This window comes from Quercus lobata, chromosome 2 (assembly GCF_001633185.2).
Source record: "Quercus lobata isolate SW786 chromosome 2, ValleyOak3.0 Primary Assembly, whole genome shotgun sequence".
Lineage (NCBI taxonomy): Eukaryota > Viridiplantae > Streptophyta > Magnoliopsida > Fagales > Fagaceae > Quercus > Quercus lobata.
The window spans coordinates 20,055,789-20,083,288 of NC_044905.1; the positions used below are offsets into that span (position 1 = coordinate 20,055,789).

Genomic DNA, 27,500 nt, shown 5'->3' on the forward strand with positions numbered 1-27,500 from the left:
ATATCCATCTTTGTTGAGGATTGCATCTCTAACATGTCCCACATATACTATACATGTTCAAGAATTCATAATTTTTTTCTTAGCTATATATATAAAAATTAATTTGATAGTTACATGGGGAGGGGATTTAAAGTTTAAACCCCAAATGTCTTAGCCTAAATATACTTCTATCTTTAATTTTTATATTCAATTTAATTGTGGTTCTCAATAATTTTTTTTTGGTGTCAATTTAGTTTTTATTCTTTTCAAATACCTGTAAGTATTTATCTTATTGTCCTCTAGCTTTGAAAATTTGGTGACATGACTTATGAAATGCTTACATGTCACATTAAAGTGCTTAATTACATTTTTTTAATGACTAATTAGTTTATTTAGAAGAAAAAAAAAGTCACATCAACTAAAATTAACTCACAAAACATCAATATCAAATATTCTAAATAAAACAATTTCCCCCTTTTTTTTTCCTCTACTTTCTTAACAAGACAGTAAGAAAGCAATTCAAGAGTATCATAACCACTTCTCTCTCTCTCGCTCCCCACCCCCACCCCCCATGGACCACTTTCTCCAATATCTCATCATTCTGTTGGGAATTTTGTATATTAAGTTATTATTTGTGGTTTTGTAAGAATATAATATGTTCTAACGTGTGAATAAATAAATAAAAAACATATAAAACTTACAAACCAGAAAAGAAATTTTCAAATCAAGGCTAGTATTTTACATTGTAGGCTTCAGATAAATTTTGTCTCTTGTAGTGATACTTTGAATCTCTTGGATGTTTGCCTCATGATACAAATACAATGATTTTCTACACACAAAAGAAGCATTGCAATTCTTGTGCCCAATGGACAGATTTGTGTTTCTCTCTCTAATAGATTCCTGCACAAAAAATAAAAAATGATGACAAAATTTTACCCAAATGAAGGATGAGATACTCGTAGGGAAATTTGCAATAGGTCCATCTCTATACATAATTGAGGCATAAGGTTAGCTACAACTAAATTGAGGTCTTTTGTATTTAAATGTTATAAACAAATCTTATACTTTTATTAAGAAAAAAAAAATATCTTATGATGGGATTATCTAATTACATCTCTCTCTCATTGTATGTGTAGCTCATACATATATAAATCTTTTGGATAAAACTTAGGTACAGTACTTAACTGCTATTTTTTAAATTCTTTCTTGAAATTCAGCTATATGATTATTTTTTCATGGGATTAAAATATATGACTGAATCTTAACAACACTTATATACTCTACAATAAATGAACAGTCTCAAATGCCATTTCTTTACTATGGGATTGGGTCGTAGAACCCAAAACCTTTGAGCTTGGCTTTGCAACACGTGCAACTACCATGGCCTAAGTGAAAGCTGGTATATATATATATATATATATTTTTTTTTTTTTCATTTTTTCATTTTTTTTTTTAAGAAAGAAAAAAAAAAAAACTGGTAAAGAATGTGAATTGCTGCGTGGAAACTGATCTGATGGTCTGATTATGACACAATACTGACCCTTAAATCTCTGACTATGTTGTTCATGTCACATGGCCTCCTTGATGATCCTTAGCGCTTAATTAGCGAGTAATACTAATAATACATACGGTGACGTACTGACGTGGGGGCCTTCCAGAAACAAAAAAGTACTATACTAAGGACAGAAAACGGGGGACATATCATACGTGGGCTCAAAATCTGTTTCGGTGCCGTGTTTGGACTATTGGAATTGGGACCTGAATTCCCTGTTTCAAACCTATCACTCACCCAACACTTGACAACTTCATTTTACTCAATTACAGGATCATCTCCATAGTCTATTGGGTACAGCTACTCTCAACATTTTCAGTAAAGCAGTATTATTTTTTTTTTGCCACTAATGTTATTTTGGATAAAACTACTTTATTAGAGTATTTTCATCAAAGGTTTTAAACGTTAAATATACTATTTTTTAACGTTTGATTCTAAAAATGCACATTACATTAAGGATGCTATTTAACATCTTAGCTATAGGAGAATGTCATCTTTGACATCCTACTGTAGCTAAAATCTTTTTTTTTTAATATTTTATTATCACTTCAATTAAGAGAGAGAGAGAAGAATAAAAAAAAAAATTTAAATGAAGTGGTAAAAAAATAGATGTTTTGATGTTGGATGTATTGTAAAGTGATGTGTTAAATGTTATAAAATGACTTTTTTAGTTACTAAATGCTAAAAATTTTAAAAATCTTGATGGGAATGCTCTTACCCCTTAAAATTTCATCTTTATGAGAATCTGTTTAGTAAGAAAAAAGATTCTGTTTAGTAAGAAAATTTTTGTTTTTGTTTTCAAAACATGATGAAAACAATTTTCAAAAAATTGAAATTAAGGCTGCGTTTGATTCAATGTAAATCGAATTCCGAGTGTAAAATGAATGCAGGGAAAATGAATTCCTGTAAGGAAAATAAAATCCGAGCGTTTGGGTGTGCAATGAAAAATAGTCCGAAAAATGATTTCCAATGTTTGGTAACATTCTAAAAATGCTATTTTCCTACAAATTTTTTCACATTTTCTCAGCAATTTTCTCAGCTTCCAAACAAATTTTATATCAAAAAATCCACCACTATCCATACAAAACCCACCACCACACAACACAAAAACCACCAAAACACCACCACCCACACCACCACAACAACAACAACAAAAAAATCAGAGATCAAAGAGAGAAAGATTGAGAGATTGAGGGAAAGAGAGATGGATCGAGAAAGAGAGATCGGTCTTTAGCGGCAGTTATGATCTTCAGCGGTGGCGACGAGATTGGTCTTGGGTGGGTCGAGAACGAGAATGGTCTTGGGTGGTGACGATGAGAACGAGATGCAAGGCTATGATCTAGATGGCGGCAACGTTGAGGAAGAAGAGAGAAAAAAGAGGAAGCTTGGTCGGCGCGTGATCTAGGCAGTCAGGCAGTGTGATTTGGGTGGTGGGGCGACACAATCTGGGCTGGCCGAAGCTTGGCTGAGATGAGGCATGATCTGGGTTTTGGACTGTGTGCTCGTGCTCGAGCTCTCTCTCTCTCTCTTTGTCTGTGAGTCCTGGAATTAATTTGAAGGTAAAATGAAGGTTGCATTGGTTTTACAACTAAAGTGGGTGATTTTATAGTCAACATGTAATTGATTTTCCATTTGACCATATTTTCTATTGGAGCCAAACACACACAAGGGTGTAAAAGTAATTCCGAAATTTGTTTTCAGTTGAAACAAATGCAGCCTAAAACTAGTTTTCAGATTTTGGCTCCCAATTTCAAGAAAAATTTTAAAAATATTGAAAAAAAAAAAAATATATATATATATATATATATTTAGAAGACCATTTCTACTTTTGAGATTTTTCTTTTAAATTTTTTTTAAGTAATGTGTAGATTACTTTTTTTTTTTTTGGGATAATGATAAGGGAATAAAACTTATGTACCCTTTTTTTAATGATAAGCTTCAAATTTGAAGAGTGAAAAAAAATTTTGTGATAAAAATAAGCTTCTTAATTTAAAGGATAAAAAGAGTTTGGATAAATCTATGGGTGTACTGTTTTCAATTTATTTAAAACTATTAAAAAAATTGTATCTTAAAAATATCCTCTCAGCTATTTTCAAAATTTTGTATTGAATAGGAAAAATAGGAAAAAATTTCTGAAAATTATATTTAGAGAAAATCATCTAAATAATAGATTTAAGTGTGGGACCCATTATTTTATGGTTTCTGTAAGGACTCAAAAAGAAAAGCCCAACCCTCCATCTGTACGTCTCAAGGAAACAATTTGGATGCTTGTCCCATCAGGACCCTTCTGGAGGTGGTAGAGAGAGCTGTGAGTTATGAAGTCACTGTTCAGGTGTTTTTTCCTCATAAATGCAATCAATTCAATTGGTGCAGTGCATTAAATGTGGAGGTAGTAGTCACCTTCCCTGATATTTCCCCCTTCCGTTGCTTGCACGACTCTGTTGTCTTCCCTAAAACTTTACTTTTCAATGTAGGGAGTTATATAAAATACTCCCGAGGTGCATTTGCTCCTCGAGATCCTCGGTCAGTGGATAAGTCTGTCTTCTTCTCCTTGGACCTCTTATTCATAGCTTTAGCCTGTTTCTGAATGACCTTGACGTCTTCTCTCCTCAGACTTGGTTTACATGTTAAACTTTGGTTAACATATGAGTGGATCTTTGATTATCCTCAGATAGGGCCCATGGCCTTAAAATAAGCTCGGATTATTTACTCTCACAGTTTCCAAAACAAAAAATTGTATTTAAATCCTATAAAGGATTTTAGTTTCTAAAATTTAAAATGAATGTTTTGAATTCCTAACAAATTTAAAGTGATTTTTTTGGTCATTCCGTTGTCAACGTTTGTTATATATTTAACAAAATGATGACATGAACAAACTATAAATTGACAAATCATCTCTCACGTTAAGGACTAAAATAATCTTTTTAAAAATAATTTAAAGACTAAAGATCATTTTAAATTTCAAGGACTAAAATGATCACTACTAACTCACTAAACTTTAGGAAGAAACCACGAGTTAAATTTTAGGGATCAATATTAACCTATAGCGTCATGACATTATAACACTTATTTCATGATGATTATTCTTTACGTTACTAATTAAGCTAATTGAAACTCATGTCTTATATTGTTTATTATTATTATTATTATTATTATTATTATTATATAACTTAAGGCCTGTTTGGTCTTAGTCATGTGTGGTTGCTCACCTTACCTTTTCCAAATCGATTCTCTAAGTCCTTTATGATCGACAATGTGTGGTGTTTGATGATGTTGCAAATTTGGAATACTGTAAGGAGAAGCCCGACTATAATCAAATCGATGCTACACAAAAAGAGAGGGATAATAGAAAGGGAGATAAATTTTTTTGGGCTCTCTCCGTTAGTAATTAGTTGAGTTGTCACTGAGTTGGATTTTTAATTGAGGTGGAAGTCTTTAATTAGACTAGATGGATCACATTGCACAAATTGTACCTTAACACAGCGCAGGTGATATGACCCCTTAAAAGAAAATATGATTTTGGGAAGATTCTAATTGAGAGTTTAAATATATAATAAAATTTAAATTCATATATATATATATATATATATATTAGAATATTGATGTGTAAAATTTTGAGATATCAAAAGTTTTTGGGACAAAATATTATGAGGTTAACTAAATTTTAGATATATATATTAGTAAGAATCAAACTTGTGTTTATGAGAAACAAACACACGAACACAAAAAAGAGGAAAAATGGTTCTAATACAAAGGCACACAATAACTCCACTAAAAAACTATAAAAACTTTTAAGAGAGGGTGGGAGACTCACACTTATTTTAAAGATACCTTGTTGCTCCCAAGTTAATAGTTTTGATATGTGAATAATATTTTTTTTTTATAAATATATATTTTTGATAATTCAATAATTACAATGGAAGCTACAAGGCTGTTGGTAATAATGAAACTGTTTAATACTCCATTAAGTTAGATAAATTTGCTCAACAACCACGGAGTAACACAAAAGCTGTCTTGGCCTTTCTTAAAAAACTTCTCAGAATTTTTTTTTCCCCTTTTTTAATTAAAAAAAAAAAAAAATCTCAGATGACTCTTGACTTTGATTGATTTCTCCAATGATTTCTCATTCTTTTTGGAGACGTAAAGTTGGAAACCGTAAGTTTGGGTTCTTGACCTCTTGGGTGACAATCTATATGGCAATTTATATGATATAGTCAAGGAAATATACATCCATCCCTTTTGATGGAGGTTAAGGGTATGTTAGTATGTTTTTGATAAATATTAAGAATATAATGTCAAAAATCTTGTAATTTAATAGTATTACTTGGTCTTTTTCATAAAAATAATTAAGATTCGAAATTTAAATAATTCATTCTTTTTTTCTTTTCTTTTTTTAGAGAGTTTTTAACCTATGGCGTCTGCTCCTGATGATAGCTCTATATCATCAGACCAAGACATCAATCAGTTTTTGGTGTAAGCGGAGATTGAACCCCGGATCTCTTATACAACCATCAGAGACTTTACTAGTTGAGCTAATTGGAATCCATATAATTCATTCTTCATTTGTGGTAACAATTGCATTATATATATTTAAAAAATACTTCTTTTATGTCATCCCATAAAAATGAAAGAAAATGTGTCATTGTAATGAACATCAATTTGCGCATTTAGAAAAACTTTTAAGTGGTTTAATTAATAAATTGAAAACAAGGAATGAAGAAATACTAATTTCTGTCATTTTCATTTTCACAAATGATAAAAGCATTCCTAAATATTAGTACTACTGTACTATCCTTTTTGTTCATTTGTATTAAAATTTAACAAATCAAAATAAAGCATTCCTATATATATATATTGTGTTTTTCCATATTTACTCATAAATATAAATCCTTATCTCATTATATGTGACAACATAAAGCATTTATAGTATATATTCTCTATAAATTTCCCTATAATCCCTTTCAGAAAATAAGAATTCAGCCCAATCTATTCTCTAGTTTCATCAAAAGAAAGAAAGAAAGAAAAAAAGTCATCAAAAAGAGGGAGACTGAGAATGTTGCCTCTTCCAATAGAATCGAGGCCTTTTCCAAAGGAGAGTATCTAAAAATTCTCACAGCTTTTTGGGGTGTTTTTTTTCCCTGTGTTACCCACATGAGTGTTTTGCACTTGTCCCCACTTCACTATAAATTAACTTTGCACTACCTTTCTTCTGTACTCTTTACTATTGCAGAGACGTCTGATGTGGGGGAAAAAGACAGAGACAGTTAAAGAAGAATTAGAAAAAGAAAAGAAAATTATAAGAGAGAGAGAGAGAAAGAGGGAGGGAGGATTCAAAAAAGACTTATTAATAAAACAAAAGACTTATAATAAGAAACAAGGCCTAAAAGATCCAAAACATACATACCATTCACATAGACTTGTTAACAAATTTTCTATCTTTTTTTTTTCTTCTCTCTCGTCCCTTTTCAAGCCACAAATACAGGCCTCCACATATCTCTATCTTCATGTGTTATTCCTACTACATTTGAAAAAAAAAACAAACAATGAAGCTTCTTCTAGTTCCTGTTTTGCTGTTTCTTCTTTTTCTTAGTAAACCCATTTGGGTTGGTGCCACCCAACAGCCCCTTGTTCCTGTTTCCTCACCTTTAGTCTCACCCACCTCTCCAATTTCCACAACAATGGCTGCTTTCTCCCCAGGTTCTTTATATTCTCTCTCTCTAGTTGTGTTCTTCATGGCCATACTTGGTTTTAGTTAGATGGGTCATGGGTCAAAATCATTTCCAAAATTCAAAATTCAAAATTTTTGACAACGAAAAATTGATTAGTATATTTAATACTGTCACTATGAAAATTTATTTTTGTTGATTTTATCCATTATGGTTATCATCATACATCTCTTTTTCTTTCTATTTTTGATTTTTTTTTCTCTAAACTTGGTCTCTACAAAATCTAATGGTTTAATTGATGAGATTATTGCGGTTTTGCTATAGCTAACTTCTATATATATATTTTCACTATACAAGCAGGAATTCAAGTTGGCATTGAAGAGCAGCATCACATGGATACACACAAGAAAATGATAATAGCACTCGTTGCTGCTTCTTCTGCTCTTGTTGTAATTATTTTGTCTTTCTTATTTTTGTGGATTTATCATTGGAAGTTCTCACACAAATCCCACAAAAGAAGTGCTCAGAGCTCAGGTACTTCCTTTTGCAACAAAGCCTAATTCTTCTTTTACTTAACCATTTGTGAGGTTTAATTAATTAATTTGCATCAATTTTTTGAGATGGTCTGACTCTGAGATTCTTTGTTTTGTTTTGCTGGGTTTTAAATTTTAAGCTGTTGAGAAGGGACTTGCCTTAGCTCCATTTTTTAGTAAATTCAGCTCCATTAAAATGGTTGGTAAGAAAGGATCTGTTCCATTGATTGAGTATAAGCTACTAGAAAAAGCAACGGACAATTTTCGCGACAGTAATGTATTGGGTGAGGGTGGATTTGGATGTGTTTATAAGGCTCGATTGGATGATAACTTGTATGCTGCTGTGAAGAAACTCAATTGCGAAAATCATGATGCTGAGAGAGAATTCGAGGTAATGTTTTTTTCGAATTCTAAATGGGTTTATGCTTCTTGAAAATAAGCATTATGAGTTTATTGTTTTGGTCTTGAATTGTCATTTGGATTTGCAGAATGAGATTGATCTGTTAAGCAAAATTCAACATCCAAATATAATTTCCCTACTGGGTTGCAGCATTCACTGCGAGTCAAGGTTTATTGTTTATGAATTGATGCAAATTGGATCTTTGGAAACTCAATTGCACGGTAAAACATACTAATCTTATTGTTTGCTTTTAAAAACTGAAAAATGAATGGTAAAAAGAGAGTGAAATTAAATAATGCTAATATCTTTATTTTCAAATTTTAATAATATATAGGACCTTCTCATGGATCGGCTTTAACTTGGCATATGCGGATGAAGGTTGCTCTTGACACAGCAAGGTTGGCTTGTTTGCTCAGTTTTTGAATTATTTTATTGTTGCTTGTCACTTGAATGTTAACATATTTGCAACTGTTGACCAGAGGATTAGAATATCTACATGAGCACTGCAATCCACAAGTGATCCATAGAGATCTGAAAACATCTAATATACTTTTGGATTCCGACTTCAATGCTAAGGTAAAATTTATTTAAAAAATACATTGAAGTCTATGATTTCCTCTATAAAATTCTTGAATTTGTCTTATATATATTGCTACTGAACATTTTAATTATCTTCCATTTAACTCACTGAAGCTCTCTCTCTCTTTCTCACATTGTCTGGAATCAGCTTTCAGATTTTGGTCTTGCAGTGTCCAATGGGGCCCAAAACAGGAACAACATTAAGCTTTCAGGAACTTTGGGTTATGTAGCCCCAGAGTATCTTTTAGATGGTATGCCAACTAAAATTGTAATAATTGCTTCCCGTATTCTTAAGTCTGACTGGTTGCTAATGTCTACCAATATATAATTTTTCTTTGCTAACTATATAATATAATAAAATTGTTTCGATCCTAACAATTACAATAATGTTATGAGACTGTGATGAGTGTGATATACATTTTAAAATCAGTGTGTCTTTTGATTAAGCTATCTTAAGGACATGCACATGTACTGCCACTTTAGGGCTGATCGATCATGTTGTGAATTTCTCCTAGACAAACACTTGTGCCTAAAGTTGGCGCTTGGTAAGGATATCAATGTTTAGTTTTCATTTCACGTGGTAGTTTGAATCAATAGGTTTCATAACAACAAATTTTGATTGAAGTTTAATTGACACTGAGGGTGGGGCACACTGTGTAAGTGGAATTAATTCCCTGGGAAAATCAGTGCTGTGTAGTTGGGAGTGCAAGAGCAATTGTAAGCCAAAGATCTTTAGGTATTATTATGGATGATTTGACAGTGGACTTGTAAGTTTAATTCGGTTGGAAATGTTGTTTAATATGGTTCCCCACAAACAAGAGTATGTTTTCAACTTTTGAAAACAAAATACAAATAAATAGTAACATGGGAAAAACAAAGGTTGGCAAAGAGAAAAATATAGATAATGGGTCTTTGTCATTAGAAATGGTTACTCACTGGAATATTGATTTTATCATAGGATAAATCGTAATTTAATATGTTTAACTTTTTAGTTTTAATAAAAATTTTCCTGCCTATTGTGGATGATCAAAACATCTGAAAAACCGTCTTGCTTGATATTTTCATCAAGCATATTAGTGATGCCAGGCGTAGAATGCACTTAATCAACGAAAATATTAGGCGGATAGTTTTCTAAATCATGCTGTTTAACATTGTTTGTATCATCTCTAAGATGGATGTGATTTTTGCATTTTAGTCTTCTTGGAATAAAATCAATATTTTTAATTTTGCAGGTAAATTGACAGATAAGAGTGATGTGTATGCTTTCGGAGTAGTGCTTCTGGAGCTTTTATTCGGAAGAAGGCCTGTGGAAAAACTGGCCCCATCTCAGTGCCAATCTATTGTCACATGGGTATTCCTTCCTTGCTCTTTAAACCTCATCACTCCAATTTATTTGGTGTGCATCCCAAAAAAGAAAAAAATTTAATTTTCAGAACTTAATGCTATAGCTATTTATGGGTACAGGCCATGCCCCAGCTCACTGACAGATCTAAACTTCCAAATATCGTGGATCCTGTGATAAAAGATACAATGGATTTGAAGCACTTATACCAGGTTTGTGAACTAAAAAAGAAATAGTTCCCTGTTAATATTTACTCTTACTAGCTGATTGATCAGAACAAACTTTTGACATGGTCTGATTTTACAATATTTGTTTTAATTTCTCTGCCCATTTAAAATTAACTTTTGGTTGGCAGAATGAGTAACAATCTGGTGTGAGCTATGGATTAAGATTGATAGTTCTTGCCCTTCTCAAAAAAAATTTCTTGTTTTTGGATTGCATTGCAATTAGAAGCTTGACAAAGTTATTTATTTAAGCACATCTCTTCTCAAGATTTAACTTGATCTTTGATCATCCCATCTTAACTTATTGCACCCGATACTATGATATGTGTATAGGTTGCTGCAGTAGCTGTGCTATGTGTGCAACCAGAACCAAGCTACCGCCCACTAATAACAGACGTCTTGCATTCTCTCATTCCTCTTGTTCCCATTGAGCTTGGTGGCACACTAAGAGTTTCACAAGTAACGCGACCTGCACCACCTGCACAACACTAAGAGTGCCTTCTGGACATTGATACAGGGCAACCATATATTTGGTGAGGGTGCTTCATTATTATGGGGGTTCTCCATTGCTTAAATCACAGATCCAGGTCAATTCGGTCGCGCCACTACATGTATACTTGATCGTTTTGTCTTAAAGCTCTGGTAAGATGGCCAAGGGAAGTTGACCTGTTTGGAGTAGAAGAGTATTGGATTGTCACATTTTGTAAATTAAAGCAATTCAGTTCTTAAGTTCCTAAAAATTACTTGTGTATATGAGGGCATCTAGACAACATTAATTAATTAGCTGATTTGATTTTGAACCTTTTTTTTTTTTAATATCCTTTTCCTTTTTTGGGTGTATGGATTTGTAAAATTTGCCAGGGGTATTAAACTCTAGAGCTCCATATATGACTCTAAAATCCATATTTATTCGTTCAAGTTATATTGCTAAGAATGTTACTCATAATTTTGCATTAATCAAAAACCTCCTTTTTTTTAACCTGCACCTTTGTCCTTTCATGGAGTGAAAAAGTCCCGAATGCTATGCTGCAATGTCATGTGGCATGATGAGTTTTAATAACCCAATTACCTATGTGCAAGGCATCACTTTCAAGTTTCAATAAAAAGGGGATAAGGGAAAAAAAAAAAAAAAAAAAGGAACATTTCCTGTGTCTTTCCTTTCCTCTGACAAAAGTCTGTTCTAACTTCAAAAGGTAAGTTTACAGCATTCACATACGGACATCTAAAAATCACTTTTTTTTTTTTTTTTTTAGCCCAATTGGCTGTCATAGCTTTTGCAAAGCTTTTCTCTTATTTTATTTTATTTTTTTATTCGCCACTTTCTTTCATTCTCATTAAAATTTCTAAATATCTCTCCCACTCTCTCTCTCCTAGCTCGCTAATTGGCTAATTGGAAAGCATTGAACAACGATGGAGCTTGATAAGGGGGAGAAGACGGGATTTGAGTTGCGGAGATGGTGGAGAGTGATTTCGACCTTGCCACCAGGCCTACCATTCTCGGCACAACTTGGATAACGTGAGTGGGTTGGGACAAAACTGAGGATTTTACTTTAGCAGGATGTCTATTATTTTGATAGAATTGGCTGTGGGAAAATGGTGAAGTGTCAGTCGTTTTAATCATTTAGCAGAGTGTCATTTTTGAAAGTTATATCTCGAGTGTCAGTGTAATTTACCTAATATTTAAATTTACTGCCTTTTTTTATTTTTATAAATAGGTAAATAGTGGGGAATGTCGGAATGGAGCAAGTGGAATTTGAACCACCAATATAATGCATCACAAAGAATACTTTTACCAATGGGCTATCCCTTGAATTCCGTTAAGGTTGCTACTAATTATTACTAAAATCTTAAAAAATGTTGTTGCAATGAACTGGACATGATTAATGTCACATCAATAGCATGTAAATCAATAAATTATAGTAAAACTATTGCTAATTTTACTATAAATATTTTTTAACTAATGCGGCAATGGATGTGATTGGTGACACATTGGTAATATAAAATAAATTTTTTAACTGCTTTTTTGTTGTGTTTTAAATGGTAATAATTTTTAACACTTACGTGGTGAATAATACTTTTTGAAGTATTCACATTTTTCTTTTGTAAAAATCAAATATTTGAGCTATTTTTTTTTCATAATTTCCCAATAAAATATAATTCATATTTATCATCTAACTATATGTCAAATATGTTTTGAACTAAAAAATTATTTAGTATTGGCTTCAAAAAAACTAAAAGCAAAACAAAACAAAACAAACCTTTAAGGTTTGTTTGATACATGTATTTAAACAACATTTTTTAGTTTTTTTGGAAATACATATGGGTAAAAAAATATATGAAAATACGTGTAATGTTATTTAAAAATTGAAAACATGTGTTTAAACATATGTACCAAACGGACCCTTAATTTTCCCAAATTCCAAACAACTAACATCGACTCATTTGAATAATAAAAAATCCAAATAAGTAACAAACATATTTTGAAGTTTACATAAAGTCAAACAAAATACACATGTACATAGGCACACTTGATCTTATATATATAAATTAATATTCAAAAAAATTCAAAATCAAGGGGCTATTGTCCCCCCTTGGCCCCTTGTCGTGAAGTTATCAGTTGTCAGTGACTCAGTGGGAGTGCGGCGTGGGTGAATAGACACTGATTGTTTTGGCCTCTTGTTATTTGAGTTTGTTTTGGATGAATAGTTAAGATTGTCTTTTGCTATTTGGGTGAACAATGTCAATAAACAATGAATTTAGCCAAAAAATAGAACAATAAACAATGAAGATTGTCTTTTACTATTTGGATTTGCTTTGGACGAAGTCGAAGATGGTACTTCACCATTTGGGAGAATAGTGAACGACTGAACGGTAGGTAAGATGGTTTTTTGCTATTGGCTTGCTTTGGGTGAATGATGAAGATGAAACAAATAATAAAGAAAGTATAAATATATAATAAAAAAAATATTTAAATAATGTGGTTAAAGAATATAGAATGAGATGTAAAAGTAGTTAATTAAAATAGAAGGTAATTTCCTGAACAAGCAAAATAGAGAAATTATACAAAACAAGATGTGAATGATCATCGAAGTGTAGTTATTGCAAATTAACAAAAAAAGAAGGAATACGTGAATTAAAAATGAGAAAGAAAAGAAACAAGGTCACTTAAAATATTTGCTATAACTAGTAAGCATAACAAATCTTTTTTTTTTTAAAAAAAGAAAAAAATTTGATAGTTACCAAAAGGAAATGGGGTGTAAACTGTAACAACCAAATTTCAAGTTTGACGAAAATCAAACAAAAATAGTATTATAAATGTGAATTTATATTGATGAATAAGTGATACAATTCTTTGTAACTATAAAAGGATAATCCTCTAATTTGATTTTTTTTTTTGAAAATTTTTTGATTCAAGAATTATAAGAGTGTAAATTGAATAAAAGTTTAAGAATAATCTAAATTAAAATAAATAAATAAATGTTGATAAATGATAAATGTTGACATTGGGCCTTTCATCCTTGTCAATGTTATCGTACTCGAAGGTAGAAATAATTTTGATATTCAAGAGACCAAATTGATAGGGCCCGGTATTTAAAAGGTGTAAAGGATATCTATATCATGAAATTACAAATCTCTTACAAGTTACAAATCATAAATAGGATTTTTATTTTTATTTTTTCCAAATTCAAGTAGGGACAATTGGATGCCCACTCGACACAAAGTAGCTCCGCCCACATGTTTATGCTACACCACCAACCACCATCCCAACAGCCCTTGTCCTTACAATGATCCATGACTTTCAACTACCATGGATACAAAGGGGTTGTTAATAAAATGCTCTTATAATCAATTTCGGGAAAGAATTTTTTTTCGTCATTATATTTAATTTATGGGGTGTTTTCATTTTGGTCATTGATTTTTTTCCCCATTCATTTTAGTCTTTGAGTTTTATGAGTTAGTTTCAATTTCATCATTGCTATCATCCACTTAACAGAAACTATTAACATCATCAAGAAATCATTTATGTATTAAAAAATTATTTAAATAGTATTTAAAAAGCCACATTACCGTTTCTAAAATGAAAATTGTTAAACATATCACAAATTTTACTATGGGGCCAGAGAATTTGTATCCCGGCCCACTTTCCATTAGGGCCCAAGGCCCGCGTCAAGGAGAGTAGTTGCCGAGGACAAGTAGTGAAAGACCAAATAGCCTAGAGATGCAACCAAGAATGACCCTGTCCTCGGCATCCCAAGGCCTAAAAGGGAAGAACGACATGTCATCAAAGGCAGCCTCCAAAGCGCTCCCAGAAGAAAAGGCAAGTAGAATGGGACTCGCATGGGGGTACAGTGTGGGAGTGGTTCAAGGAAAATATGTCACCTCCGCATTAAATGCGCCAACAAACGTCCTACCCACATTGATGGGAAAAGACTCCTGAACAGTGTGGTTTCGGTTATTGCAATTAACAAAAAGTAGTGAGAGGCGACTGATGGGACAGATACTCGAGTAATTACTTGCCTGATCAACAGATGGAATGTCAGGATCAACTGAGAATGACTATATAATGTAAGGGCTTATGCGCCAAAAGGAAGGGGCTGGAACCATGGTACCCAGAAAGTAAAAGGAAGAATAAGAACATTAAGCTCAATGGACAAGGTCCATGGATACACTTCGTTCACCTCTGTGCGTCTACCATGAATATCTTGACTAACCACTGTCCGATGACCAAGGTTTAGCCTTTCAGCCCACGCTCTACAAATTTTATTGTTTGGGCCTTTAACGTTCGAACCTAATATCAGATTGGGATCGTTACAAATTGAGTTCTTACATTTACTATTTAATTTTAATCTTTACAAACTAATATACAACAACTAGACTCTTTACAAGCGCTTTGTGCGTGCAATGTGACTCTTTTTTATTTTTTATTTTAGTTTAGTGTCATTATGTTTAAAAGTGAAATAGAGATAATTGAAACTCTTGATTTTTTTTTTCCAACTCCCATGTAGAGACATTGGAATTCAAATAGGAGAAGTGATCTTTTTAAAAGATATATAAATTTTATTTGAGAAAGAGGTAAGATAATGTGAAATAATATTTAAAAGTGAGATAGAGATAGTGTCTTAATTTTTAAGATCTCTACGTGAGAGTTGATAAAAGTTTGAAAATTTGAATTTAAAATAAAAAGCGGTAATTCAGATTGGAGATGAGAAAGGAAAAAAATCTAAAATTTAGAAAAAAAATTTAGAAATAGTAAATTGCTCTTTTAATTGGTTTATGTTTTTAAATTTAAAATTATTTAACTAAAGATAGGGGTAATTAAGAGAGTTTGAGAATTTGTGTGGAGATATTTTAGTTTGCAAAATGATGAAACTCAAAAAGATAATCATATTATTAATAGTATAGAAGATGAATATGACCATTGGATTTTAAATACATAGTAAATAAAAACCTGAATTACTTTGTTGTGATTAATGACACTCTAGTGAAACTCTTTTTTAAAGACTTGAACTTCGGTCTTTGGCTCTTCACACTTCACAAATATATCCTTATACTTGTAGAATAACCATCGTGTTAAGTGTGCGTGGTGGTTTTATAATACCTCTAATATTATTATAACGAAAAATTGTGTTTTTACTTTTAACTTTTAATTAAGAATTTGTGAGTGTTTTTATGACTAGGAAGCTGACACAGTGACATCTATCGTTTTGTCTTTATTAATAATTGCCTAACTGATACTTGAGACTTTTTTTTTTTTTTTTTTTTGAGAAAACAATTTGAGACTTGACCTGAGTAGGAAAGACATGGGCTGTTCTCAAAAAAAGAAAAAAAAGAGACAGACACTGTGGACTCCAAATCGAGGAAGTAAAGGAATATGAATCACTATATAAATCCAAAGCCATTAGCCCATCATCCTATAATCCAAAGACGCTGTTTTGCCGCCTCTCCTTCAAATCCAACGTGCACATTCGACTTCTTCAACATTCGACTTGACATCCTCTCTGCTTCAACTTCAAGATTCTACTTCATTCTATATACAACTTAACAATCCTCTACAACTTTTCGAATGGCTCTAGTTCTACATATGCAAGACCCTTTCATCAAAAAGACTTGGATCTCCCGAAAGGCTCCGAAAAGAAGTTCCAACGCTGTGTTGGGACCAAAATCTCCAGCCAAAATACCTATCACTGCCAATAAGGAAAAACTTGCCCGGCTGAAAAGTGTGGCTGAGTTCTACGCTGGTTCTTCAGCCTTTGCAGCCTCACCACCTCCGACTTCACTTCCTATACCAACTTTCTTAATGAAAAAAAAAACAGTTGTTGCTGTCAACAAAGATGATGTTTGAAGATTTTAAGGATTCGATATCCGATAGTAGGACAGTATTATATATGATTATTGATTAATTATGTACCTGGAAAATAAAAAGTTGTCTCGATCTTGGCTGAGTTTTTGTTTTAAGGCCAAGTTTGTGTTTATGACTCTGAAGCAAGTGTATTAAAGTAATTTTCTTTAGTTTTTAGTTTAAGTTTTCTGATTGTACGAGATTTATTATGTATAGATTTAGTTTTGTCCAATTACTCGCAAAGATGTGATCTCTTAAAAATAAAAAAATTGTAGAATTTTTCTGGACACCCAAACACAAATTTAAAACCAAACTCCTACTGTCACGTCTAAACCAAGACTGAAACTCACCATCCAAGACCATAGAGGAGTAGACCTAACAAATGGGTGGGTTGACCACTTAGTGGACTAAAGTGAGTTGTTATTCTTATAATCCTTACCTGATCTTTGACAAGTCAAGTCAATTCGAAATAACTCATTTTTTTTTTTCACTTTAAAAAAAAAAAAAAACTTTAATGTTAACCCATTAAAAATACAGATAAAATTTAAATAATGCATTAATCCTTAAGTTTATAGTCCAATAATTAATTATAATAGTCTAATAATTTAACAAAAGAAGAAAAGAAAATATATATATATACAGCTTATACATGAAACAATAAAATCACACATAAACTAATTGTACTTTTGAATTAGTTTTTTTTTACTGAAATTTGGCAAAATTAAAGTTGCACTAACAAAAAGTGAGGCTTTTAAAAAGTTGTACATAAGTAAATAAATTAAAAAATTAAGAGAGAAAAAATCTAAACTCATGCAATATATACAATTTTAAGAATAAAATATAACATGTTAGTTAAAGAATAATAATAAATGTTAATAGTAGATCTAATATTATTGAAAACATTTGTATTTGGGAATAGTTTGTCAAGTTGAGGAGTAATGTTATTGGTATTTTCATCAACAATATAGAAAATTTAATATAAAGTTAGCATACAAACATAATGAGTTAATGCAAAAATTATAATTAAAATTTTATAATAAAGACTTGATGAGTGGGTTGGGCAAGGTCAAGTCAAAATTAGGTAAGAGTCAAAAACTTATTAGATTAAAACAAGTTTCTGTTCCTGTTACTTATACCCTATTTTCTTCGTTTGGGTTCATGTAAGTTTACGGGTTCAAGTCCACTTTTGCTAGGTCTAAAGTCAAGGCTAATTTGATAATGCATGAAATTTATCAATAGATTGTAATCAAAATGGAAAATTTTGAGATTACAAAACACTTCATATTATATTAATTAACAATCAGAGTATAGAATTACTATTGGTTTAAATGATAGCCTAGTAGTAATGATATCTTTTGCAATACTTTATATTTATTATTCAAACTTCACCTCCCTTCCCCACTATCTACCTATTTCAAGAGGAGAAAAAAAAAATATATATATATATATATATATATATATAGACTCATTGAGAATATTTCATATAGATTTATGGAGTTGAGCCATCACCTAACCTCAAAAGTCAAACCTATAGATTTATGGAGTTGAGCGCTTGTGGTGGCCGGCCGGGCAACCTCCAATGCCCCAAAATCTAGCCACAACCTCTCCGCCACAATGCCATTGTGAGCTAGCCTATGTGGATCCGTTGCTATTAGACAATAGAATAGAGGGATGGGATGCTGCTTGGTCTGAACGAGAGAAATACAGCAAAGGAGAGAAAGTGAGTGTAGCATATCAGGAAAAAAAATTGTATTTTATTTTATTAATTTGTTTTTGTTGTTTTTTTAAAAGCCACATCACATTATCTCTGTTTACAATTGGACAGAAGTATTGAAAAAAGGGTATATTTGGTTTACTATCAAACATCAGGTATCAAATTGGCAAAAAAAAAAAAAAAAAAAAAAAAAAAAAAAAAAAAAAAAAAAAAAAAAAAAAAAAAAAAACAAAAACAAAAACAAAGTTATAGAGGTCTTAGTGCAATAACATAAAAGTTTGGAGGATTTTAGTGCAATTTTCCAAAATCAAATAAGGTTTTATTGGGTTTAGTTGGTGGTTTGGTTCTTGTTTATAGTTATAGATAGGTGTATTAAAGGTTTAGGAGTTTTTTACTAGGTCCCACACCCATAATATGATGTTTAGTTGATGAACTGTAATTCCATATTGCAATGCAAAAGTTCTATTTTTTTACCTTCTTTCATGTTTTTTTAAGATTTGCTATAGCGTTAATTTTTCTTTATTATTAAGCCAAAGCACCAATAGTTCTTTAAACATAACATTTCTTCGTGTTTAAATATTTTCCTTCCGATCAACTTACCCGTTGCTTTACTCAAAAAAAAAAAAAAAAAAATTATCCATCGCCAAATAGGTACTACTTTAAGAATTGAGTAGTTCAAAAAAAAGTATTAATAAAGATGAGCACTCCAACGGTCAGTGTTCAATGAATTTTTTAGGCCTTGGGAAGCTGAAATTGCTCAAATTTAGGCACTTACAGCGACACTTCTGAAAATTGTACCCGAATGTGGAGCTCTCAATTTGGTGTCTTTGCTTGTTACGCATAACATTTTTAATCCTCATGCTTTCTGATTCTCTTTGGTGAAAAGGTGTTAAATATTTATGTGGGTAAATATACTATTTAATATTTACATAAAAGCCATATGATCGATTGATGCCTTTTGCCATCCCCTGTTACTAGACTTGTTTAGTGCTGTTGCATTTTGTTTTTCCAATGGACAATTTTTTTGGAAAATCGACCTAATCGTTTTTTGAGAGTGAAATGATGGATTTATAAGCAATATGTCTACAACGCATTACCCATTACCCATTGGCAAACTCAAACTCAATTCGATTGAGGGCAAATATCATCTTAAAGAAAACAATTAATTCGTGTCTCTATACTTCCATATTTGTTCTTCCATTGTTTTCCTCATGGTATTTTCCATAAATTGTACATTTGTGACCATGCCTCCACATGTAGATTTTTGGAGAGATATCGAGCTTGTCAATTCACGTCCATGTCAAAACTTAAAACTTAAATGCAACATTCAAATTCGTTTCCATTAGAATAAAGAGAAAACTTTAATAATTAAGACATCACTAGAGACATCAATACTGGAGTTTTTTTCTTCTTTATTTTTTGGGGTGGGGGGAAGAGGGATTCAAGTTTTTTAACATAGATATTGTTAGGTTCGACCCAAACATCAACGGTAGGAAGAGCGGGCCTGATCAATTAAAGTCATTGACAAAATCATCAGTGGGATTAGACATGACTATGGAAGCCTGTCCGCCCAATCTATCACATCATTAATTAATTAGATCCTTTGCCTAGAAATGCGTGTTAGCCATGCAAGTAGTAGTCATATCTTGCGCTCCAGCAACTTCCCACCGCAATATAACATGCATGCATCAATTCAATAAAAAAAGATAGGCTTTAGGGCCCGATCTAAGATTGGGAAAGAGGTGCAATTTGCAAAGTATAAAAGCCACCAAATAATAGAAGGTATGGGCTTTAAGAACCCAGATAATTACATTAATTGTTAATAAAAAAACCTACACCGACTCTATGATTCGAGTGTCATCGATGAACCCCGATGGGGATAAACTGATTTTACAACCATTTCTCTTAGTGTTTGTGCAGACAAAACATGCATCCTAACTTCCAATGTCTTCCTAACTAAAAGAATTCCACCTCTGCACGGATATGATATATCCTAAGGAAGATCATCATAACATAGACTAAGCAGTTTTGAACCAGAGATACATCCAGCAGGCATGTACAGTGATGTGTTTGACATGGAAAAGTTATATAACATAAGCGACTTGATATAGAGCTAGTTGTGCCTTTGTTTATCTTTATCAGGAATATATTTTGTGGGAATGCTAATTGACCATAAACCAGAAAATGAACAAAGCATAGGATATTTTGTTCATAGCGCCTTGCTGCTGCATCTGCTCATGACGTGCAAACAACATTGATTGCTGTCCCAGATTTTTACTGTATGACTGACCGATCAGGAGTTCCATACCACGCGCAGCAAACAATCTCACGGATGCTGCACCAGCATCAAGACTTCCACTTGCAAACCCCTAAAGTACATTGATAAGTTCAGATAAAAACATCACCATGCAGAAATCTGTCACTAGCAAATCCCTCAAGTACATTAATATGTTCAGATAAGAACATCACTATGAAAAAAAAATCTGTACTTCGAAGAATCTCATCATGATGCTGTGGATATCATAATGTTTAATATATAATTATAAATAGAATTTTGAAAATTTTCCTACCAAAAATTTCAGCATCAAAATTTCCATTTTTGCAGGACATAAACCAATCCTGTACTCATGCCTGGTATGCAAAGTCAAAAAATGGTTTTTTTTTTTTTTTTCTCCTCAATGACATCAGCAATTTTTGCCCTCTATTTTGGAGTTGGGTCAATGCCAGTTGGGTTTTGAGCACAGCCATGAATCAAAAAGGTAGCATGTTGAATTTAAACCTTGATTTAACTTGAGATTCGCTGAAATGTTAAAGCGTCAAGCTTGAACAATGCTAGAATCAACATGGCTTGTTTTATTTCCAGCTTTGGTGCAATGTGGCTTTTCATTGACTTCGCCCATTTCTCTATAAACAATAGAGAATTGGAGTTTGAAGAAGGTGAACAAGTAGTCCTTAACTTGCAACAGATAGAGGATTTATTCAATCACATAATTTGGTCTCCTAGAATATGGCACCCCTAAATCCTCCATATAATTTGGGCTCCAATGAATCTCAATTGGGCTAGGTCTTTTCGGAGCACAGATCATTTATGATGAAAATCTAGACTGAAACAAGGCAAGCAAATGCTATCTGCTTAGCACTGACTAAACACGCGTGTCGATTGCCTAGTTTCAAATTTCAATCCATGGACTAGGAAGTAGGAACTCAAACAAAGGGCTGTCAGAACATTCAAAGATAGATAGATACTCTTAATTCAAGTATCAATTAGCATATGAGTTCTGTGACCTTAAAGCTACTAGCTGAAAAATAGGTAACATCCAGTAACCTGCCTGAGAAATAGTACCTGTGGACTGAAACACTAAACATGGTTAAGTCTATTTAGGAAGTTTAATAAACAAATGCAGACGCCATTATAAACTTATAACCCTTAACAGGGAATTGAAAAACAAATAATAAAAAAACTAGCAAACAACAACACACACACCCTAAAAGAAAAAGGGTCATGTTCGCTAATGCCAACCATAGGACACTTCTTAGTGAAGTGAACTGTAAAATCTCTAAAATCATCTAGCCAATGGAGCAATTGTGAAGTAGCAGCTAGCTGAAACTCATATATAGTGGTGCTCAATGCTAATAGATATATGTTCTTTGTATTACTCAATCTCAGTACCAAAAAGGTTGAGACAACAGGGTTTAAGTGATATTCCAATTGATAATAACATTTTTTTTTAAATGTCCTATATTTATGGTTCAAATTCCATCTCCCCCTCCCTTACTATGATAAAAAAATAAAAATAAAATAAAAGTTGTGATTAAGACCATCTATGAATAATAGGGGTGGCAAATGGGTGGGTTTGGAATGGGCATAATTGGGTTGGGTATATAAAACTCATTTACCCATTAAAACTCATTTAACTAATTGCTTCTAACCCAAATCCAATCCAACCCAATTATTATAGGTAAACCCCAACCCACCCAATTACCCAAATTATCAAAATTACAAAAATGCTACTGAAGTGAAAATGATCAAAGTACTCTAAAATCTTTAGAAAATGACCTAAATACCCCAAAATCTAAAATTACCAAGATAGCCCCAAAACCAAAAAAATGACCAAAATACCCCCTTAAAACCCAAAAAATGACTACAATATCCCCAAAACCCAAAAAATTACCAAAATACCCCCAAAACCCAAAAAATGACCAAAATACTCCCAAAACCCAGAAAATTACCAAAATACCCCAGAAACCCAAAAAATAACCACCATACCCCCGAAACCTAAAATTTACCAAAATACCCCCTGAAACCTTTAAAATGACCAAAATACCCTTGAAACCCAAAAAATGACCAAAATACCTTCGAAACCAAAAATACCAAAATACCCCCAAAACCTAAAAAATGACCCAAATACCCCAGAATCCAAAAAATGACCAAAATACCCCTAAAACCTAAAAATCACCAAAATATCACAAAACCTACAAAATGATCAAATACCCCCAAGAATCCAAAAAATGACCAAAATATCCCTGAAACCTAAAAATTACCAAAATACTCCCAAAATCCAGAAAATTACCAAAATACCCCCGAAACATAAAAAATGACCAAAATACCCCTGAAACCCAAAAAATGACCAAAATACCCTTTGATGAATCCTGTGATATCAGTGGGTTGAAAGTCTCGGGCGTTGATAAGTTTGTGACTGAATCCTGAGAAAACAAACAGAAAAATCAAAGGAGACCGATGGAAGCCGGCCAAGAACCCTCTGATGGTAAAGTTAGCCTTTTTTGTGATTCCTAGTAAATTAGAAGTCTCAGAATCAGAATCAGAATGCCTTACTCTTTCGTTGGCGAGCGTTTATATAGCATGCGAGGAGCGGTTACTTGTTTGGTAACCGTTCCTATTGTTGAGGAATCCAAGAGGCTCGGAGGTAACTTCCATAACTGCTGTGGAAGTTAGATTATTTAAGTCTGCATTTCACAACGGTTGGACTTGACTAGCGACGGTACGTTTTCTCTCACACTTGGTAGAGACATGTTCGTAGTGTAGTAACCTCGTTCGTCCTTTAAGGACGGACGGACGAGGTTGAACTTAGGCGAGGATCTCCCTTCTTCCTGTCTTTTCTTTGGACGACGCCTATGGACGAGAAAAGACTTAGAACGATTTTCATTGCACATCAGTTGCCCCCTTGTCCATATGGGTCGTCTAAGAGGGAGGGATGACTTGGCGTCACTTCCCTGAATGCGTGTGCGACGAGGTGCCACGTGTCACCTTTTCATTGGCGATGAGTCTCGTCGATTCATTTTTTGGGGGTGAACGCCACATGTCATCTCCTAATTGGTTGTGTCATTTTATATCCCCAGGTTAATCTCCTATAAATAGGGGAATTCCTCCGCTGCCCTTTACATTTATGAGATTTTTCTTCTTTGACATTCCTCGTCTAGGAATTTCCTCATGTCCATAGCCTTCGTTTGTCTTAGAGCCAGGTATTCCTTCTTCTCTCGTCTTTTAAGTTTGTCTTTGATCTTTTCAAAAAATGTCGTCTAGCGATAGTCTAGAGAAAGCCATAGACGAGTATCACTACAAAAGTAGTACTAGTTCTAGTGGCTCTAGTAGTAGTGATGGGGAGAACTCCACGGACGAGGAATACGTTTCTGGCGTCCCTGGATTTCCCTTAGAGGCCATACAACAAGAGCTTAGAAAGGCCTCGGGGTCCCAGGCAGGCACCTCGTCCAACGTCCCTTCGTCCGTCCCTTTGGACGCGGAGGAGGTAACCGTGTTCAATTGTGCAATAGATATCCATTTTAAAACAAACGAGCAAAGACTAAGTATTCTAAGGACATGGTACCAGATCTCAAACAAGCTTAACCCTAGGTTGCCCGTCAGTGGAGAATGGTGCTGTGATCCTCATTTTGGGATAGGTGTCTATGAAGCTTATCTTCTAGGGGGTTTGAGATTTCCTTTAAATGCTTTCACTAGGGAATTATTAGTTAGGCTAAGTTTAGGAGTATGTCAATTCAATCCAAATGCATGGAGATTAGTCATCTCTATGCAAGTTCTATGGAGGGAGGTGTTTGGGGGGACCGTCCTCTTACGGTGGACGAGTTCCTATACTGCTATAAACCCTCAGAAATTCACCAATCCCTTGGCTTTTACTAGTTCACTGCCAGGGGCAAAGATTGTAAAATGATTAGGTCCCTACCCTCGTCTGACAGAAAATGAAAGATAGAGTTTTTCTTCATCTCCGGCTCCTGGGCTGGGAATCCTTCAGATGTTGACCGAGACACATTTGGCCATTATACTGGGGACCTAGGGAACCTTCGTCCTGAGGGTAAGTCCCTCTCTTTCTTTCTTTATTTTTTTTTTTTTTAATTATTATTATTATTTTTATATTCTAACTCGTTCCTTTACAGCTGTTGGACGACCTTCTCTTAGCAAGTTTCACCGTGACCACGTCCATAGAGCTCGTCTACACGCCGATAAGAATTTTCATTCTTTAGTAACGCTTAGATGACTTGCTAAGTGGGGATTAGGCCCTAGTCCTTCAGAAGAGGCACTTGCACACGAGATAACAGTAAGGAGAAGTAAGTTTTAAACTTAGAACGTCCCTTACACACCTTTCCTCTTTGCTTTAGTTCTAAAAACTTCTTCTTCTTTTTTTAGGAATGGCAACAATGAAAGGAAACAAAGGAAAAGAAGTTGCAGGTGAGGGGGATCGTCCTGAGGTTGGGGACGCTCGTCCTGAGATTATATCCCAGACTCGTCCGTCTGCTGGGGACAAGAGGAAGTCCCTACCAAAAAATTTGGACTTGGGGAGTCTCCCCCAACCGTCGTGACAAAAGGGTTAAGCATGCATCGTCCAAGGTAACCAAGCCTAACCTTCCTCTGTCCAATCCTACCGTCCAAACAATTGATGTGGATGTGTCTCCTCCTGTTGAGACTACCTCGTCCAAGACCCCTCCTAGGACGATCACATCTGTCCCGTCTCAGCCTCCTTCGAAGGTATCCTCGAACATTATTGAAAATGAGGATTTGGCTTTGGAACGCTTCGGGGAAGCTGTGAAGGACGAAGACATAAATGCCTGTTATGACATGTCCCTGAAAGATTTTGAACACTCAGGTGTTCATGATCTCTTTAAGGTAACTTTATTCTCGTCTCGTCTTTATTATTTCATAATTTTTTGGCTGTCTAACCAAGCATTTTTCTCTTGTAGGCCATGTCCAAATTCATCGCAGCGTCTAGGCAGGCCACTGAGTTGGACAAGACGAGGATCTTACTAGAGACGACCATCCAAAATGTGAGGGACGAGAGTAAGAAATGGGCTGGGATAGCTGCTGAGGCTAAGGAGAAGGCAACAGAGCATCAAAACTTAATCAAGGAGTTGAGAGCTGATATAGTGGAGAAAGATACTCGTCTTGATCATATTCAAAAGAAGAATGAAGAGTTGAGTAATCTTCTCTCTAAGGCTAAAGAAGATGTCGTTGCGGAGTTCAAGGCGTCCAAAGAATTTACGGACTTATTGGATTGCAACTACGCAACAGGTTTTGAGGATTTCAGGTTGGATGCTGTTGAAAACTTCCCTAAAGTAGACTTCAGCTCCATCAAGCTTAATTTGAATGCTGCTACCAATTCTCTTCTCCAAACCAGCTTCGAGGATGTTAACATTGAGGACGATGCCTCTACCCAGCCGTCCAATGCCCCCCCTGCTTAAGGACAAGTTTTTACAAAACTTTGTATTTTTCCTTTTCTGTTTGATCCTTTGTTTTGTATCTTTTGATGTAACTCAAATACATTAAGCTCGTCCATGGTTTTAGGACGAGTTATTAAACTTGTTCTTTCATAAGGGTGTTTGGACGTTAGTTGTCCGCCCTTAAAACAATTGAATGGATGCAATTATTTTTCTTTCATATATGCATGAACGACACTTTTCATTTTCATATGCAAGATTTCATGCTTGACTCGTCCATATTTCATATACGTACTTAACCATTTTTATTGGAATTTCACCAAATGTAATTCGTTTATAAAATGGTAATTACTCGTCCTTGGACTAAGCTGATTTTTGTTTGATGACATGCACCCTGCTCGTCCACGGACTGGGTTTTGGCTCAAAACACTCGTCTATGGACTTTATCATCCATGGTCTGGACGTGCATTATGACACTCGTCTATGTATTTTATCGTCCATAGTTTGGACATGCATTATGCTTTACTTCGCCCATTATATAGACGAGTATGCCTTGGGCTTGGCTTGCTCAAGTTATAAGCTCTACCTCATCCTTTGATCTGGACGAGGGTGCCTTGATCTTGCTTTACCCTTATGGACGAATACGCCTTAGGCTTGCTCAAGGTATTGGCTTTACATCGTCCTTTGTTCTGGACAAGGGTGCCTTGATTTTGCTTCACCCTTAGGAAAGCTTAGACGTTACATCTCCGTGTCCAGAGAATTTATTCGTCTTACTAAAAATTTTGTTCTTAGCCACCTTGTAGGTTAGCTTTGAACGAGAATAGCATGGAGATGTGAAATTTACACAACATTTTGTACATAACATAAATATCGTTTACAGATAAGGCACATACATGCTAATGCCTTTTTATTTAATAAGTACAAACTCCATAACTTCGTCCACAATCACGACAAATAACCATAACACAAATAACAAAGCAGTAGTATCAAACACAAACAACATTAAACATAAGTAGAACGTAAGTAGAAAGGCATGCTCCAATCTCGTCCATAGTGATACTCGTCCAGGCTCACTTTTACTGATAGTACCTTCTCAGGTGCTCCACGTTCCAAGGATGTTCCAATTTTCTCCGGTCCAGGGCCTCCAAGTAGTAGGATCCTTGCCTTTTAAAGTTGATGACTCTATAGGGTCCTTCCCAATTGGGGCCCAATTTCCCATGAGCTAGGTTTTTGGTTGCCAAAAAGACCTTCCTCAGGACGAGATCTCCTATGTTAAAACGTCTTAACTTCACCATTGCATCATATTGCCTAGCCATGAGGTTCTTGTACTTCGATGCCCTGTGCTCTGCATCTGCCCTCACCTCATCTATAAGATCGAGGTTCAAACGGAGTTGCTCCTCATTATCCTTATCCTGATATGACATCACCCTATGGTTAGCCATGTGCACTTCTGCAGGTATGACTGCTTCGCTTCCATAGGCTTAAAAG

The 27,500-nt window shown here is 34.0% G+C and overlaps 1 protein-coding gene across 1 annotated transcript; it reads left to right on the top strand.

Annotated features, from left to right (window-relative positions):
* Positions 1 to 6,869: 6,869 nt before the first annotated feature.
* On the top strand, positions 6,870 to 11,226 carry LOC115974885 (probable receptor-like protein kinase At1g80640). Its single transcript, XM_031095433.1, has 10 exons — positions 6,870 to 7,228; positions 7,558 to 7,731; positions 7,871 to 8,121; positions 8,219 to 8,351; positions 8,465 to 8,528; positions 8,610 to 8,706; positions 8,858 to 8,960; positions 9,942 to 10,060; positions 10,174 to 10,263; positions 10,609 to 11,226. Exons 1-10 carry the CDS (start codon positions 7,075 to 7,077, stop codon positions 10,765 to 10,767), a joined length of 1,344 nt encoding a protein of 447 aa, XP_030951293.1. The 5' UTR covers positions 6,870 to 7,074; the 3' UTR covers positions 10,768 to 11,226.
* Positions 11,227 to 27,500: the final 16,274 nt, after the last annotated feature.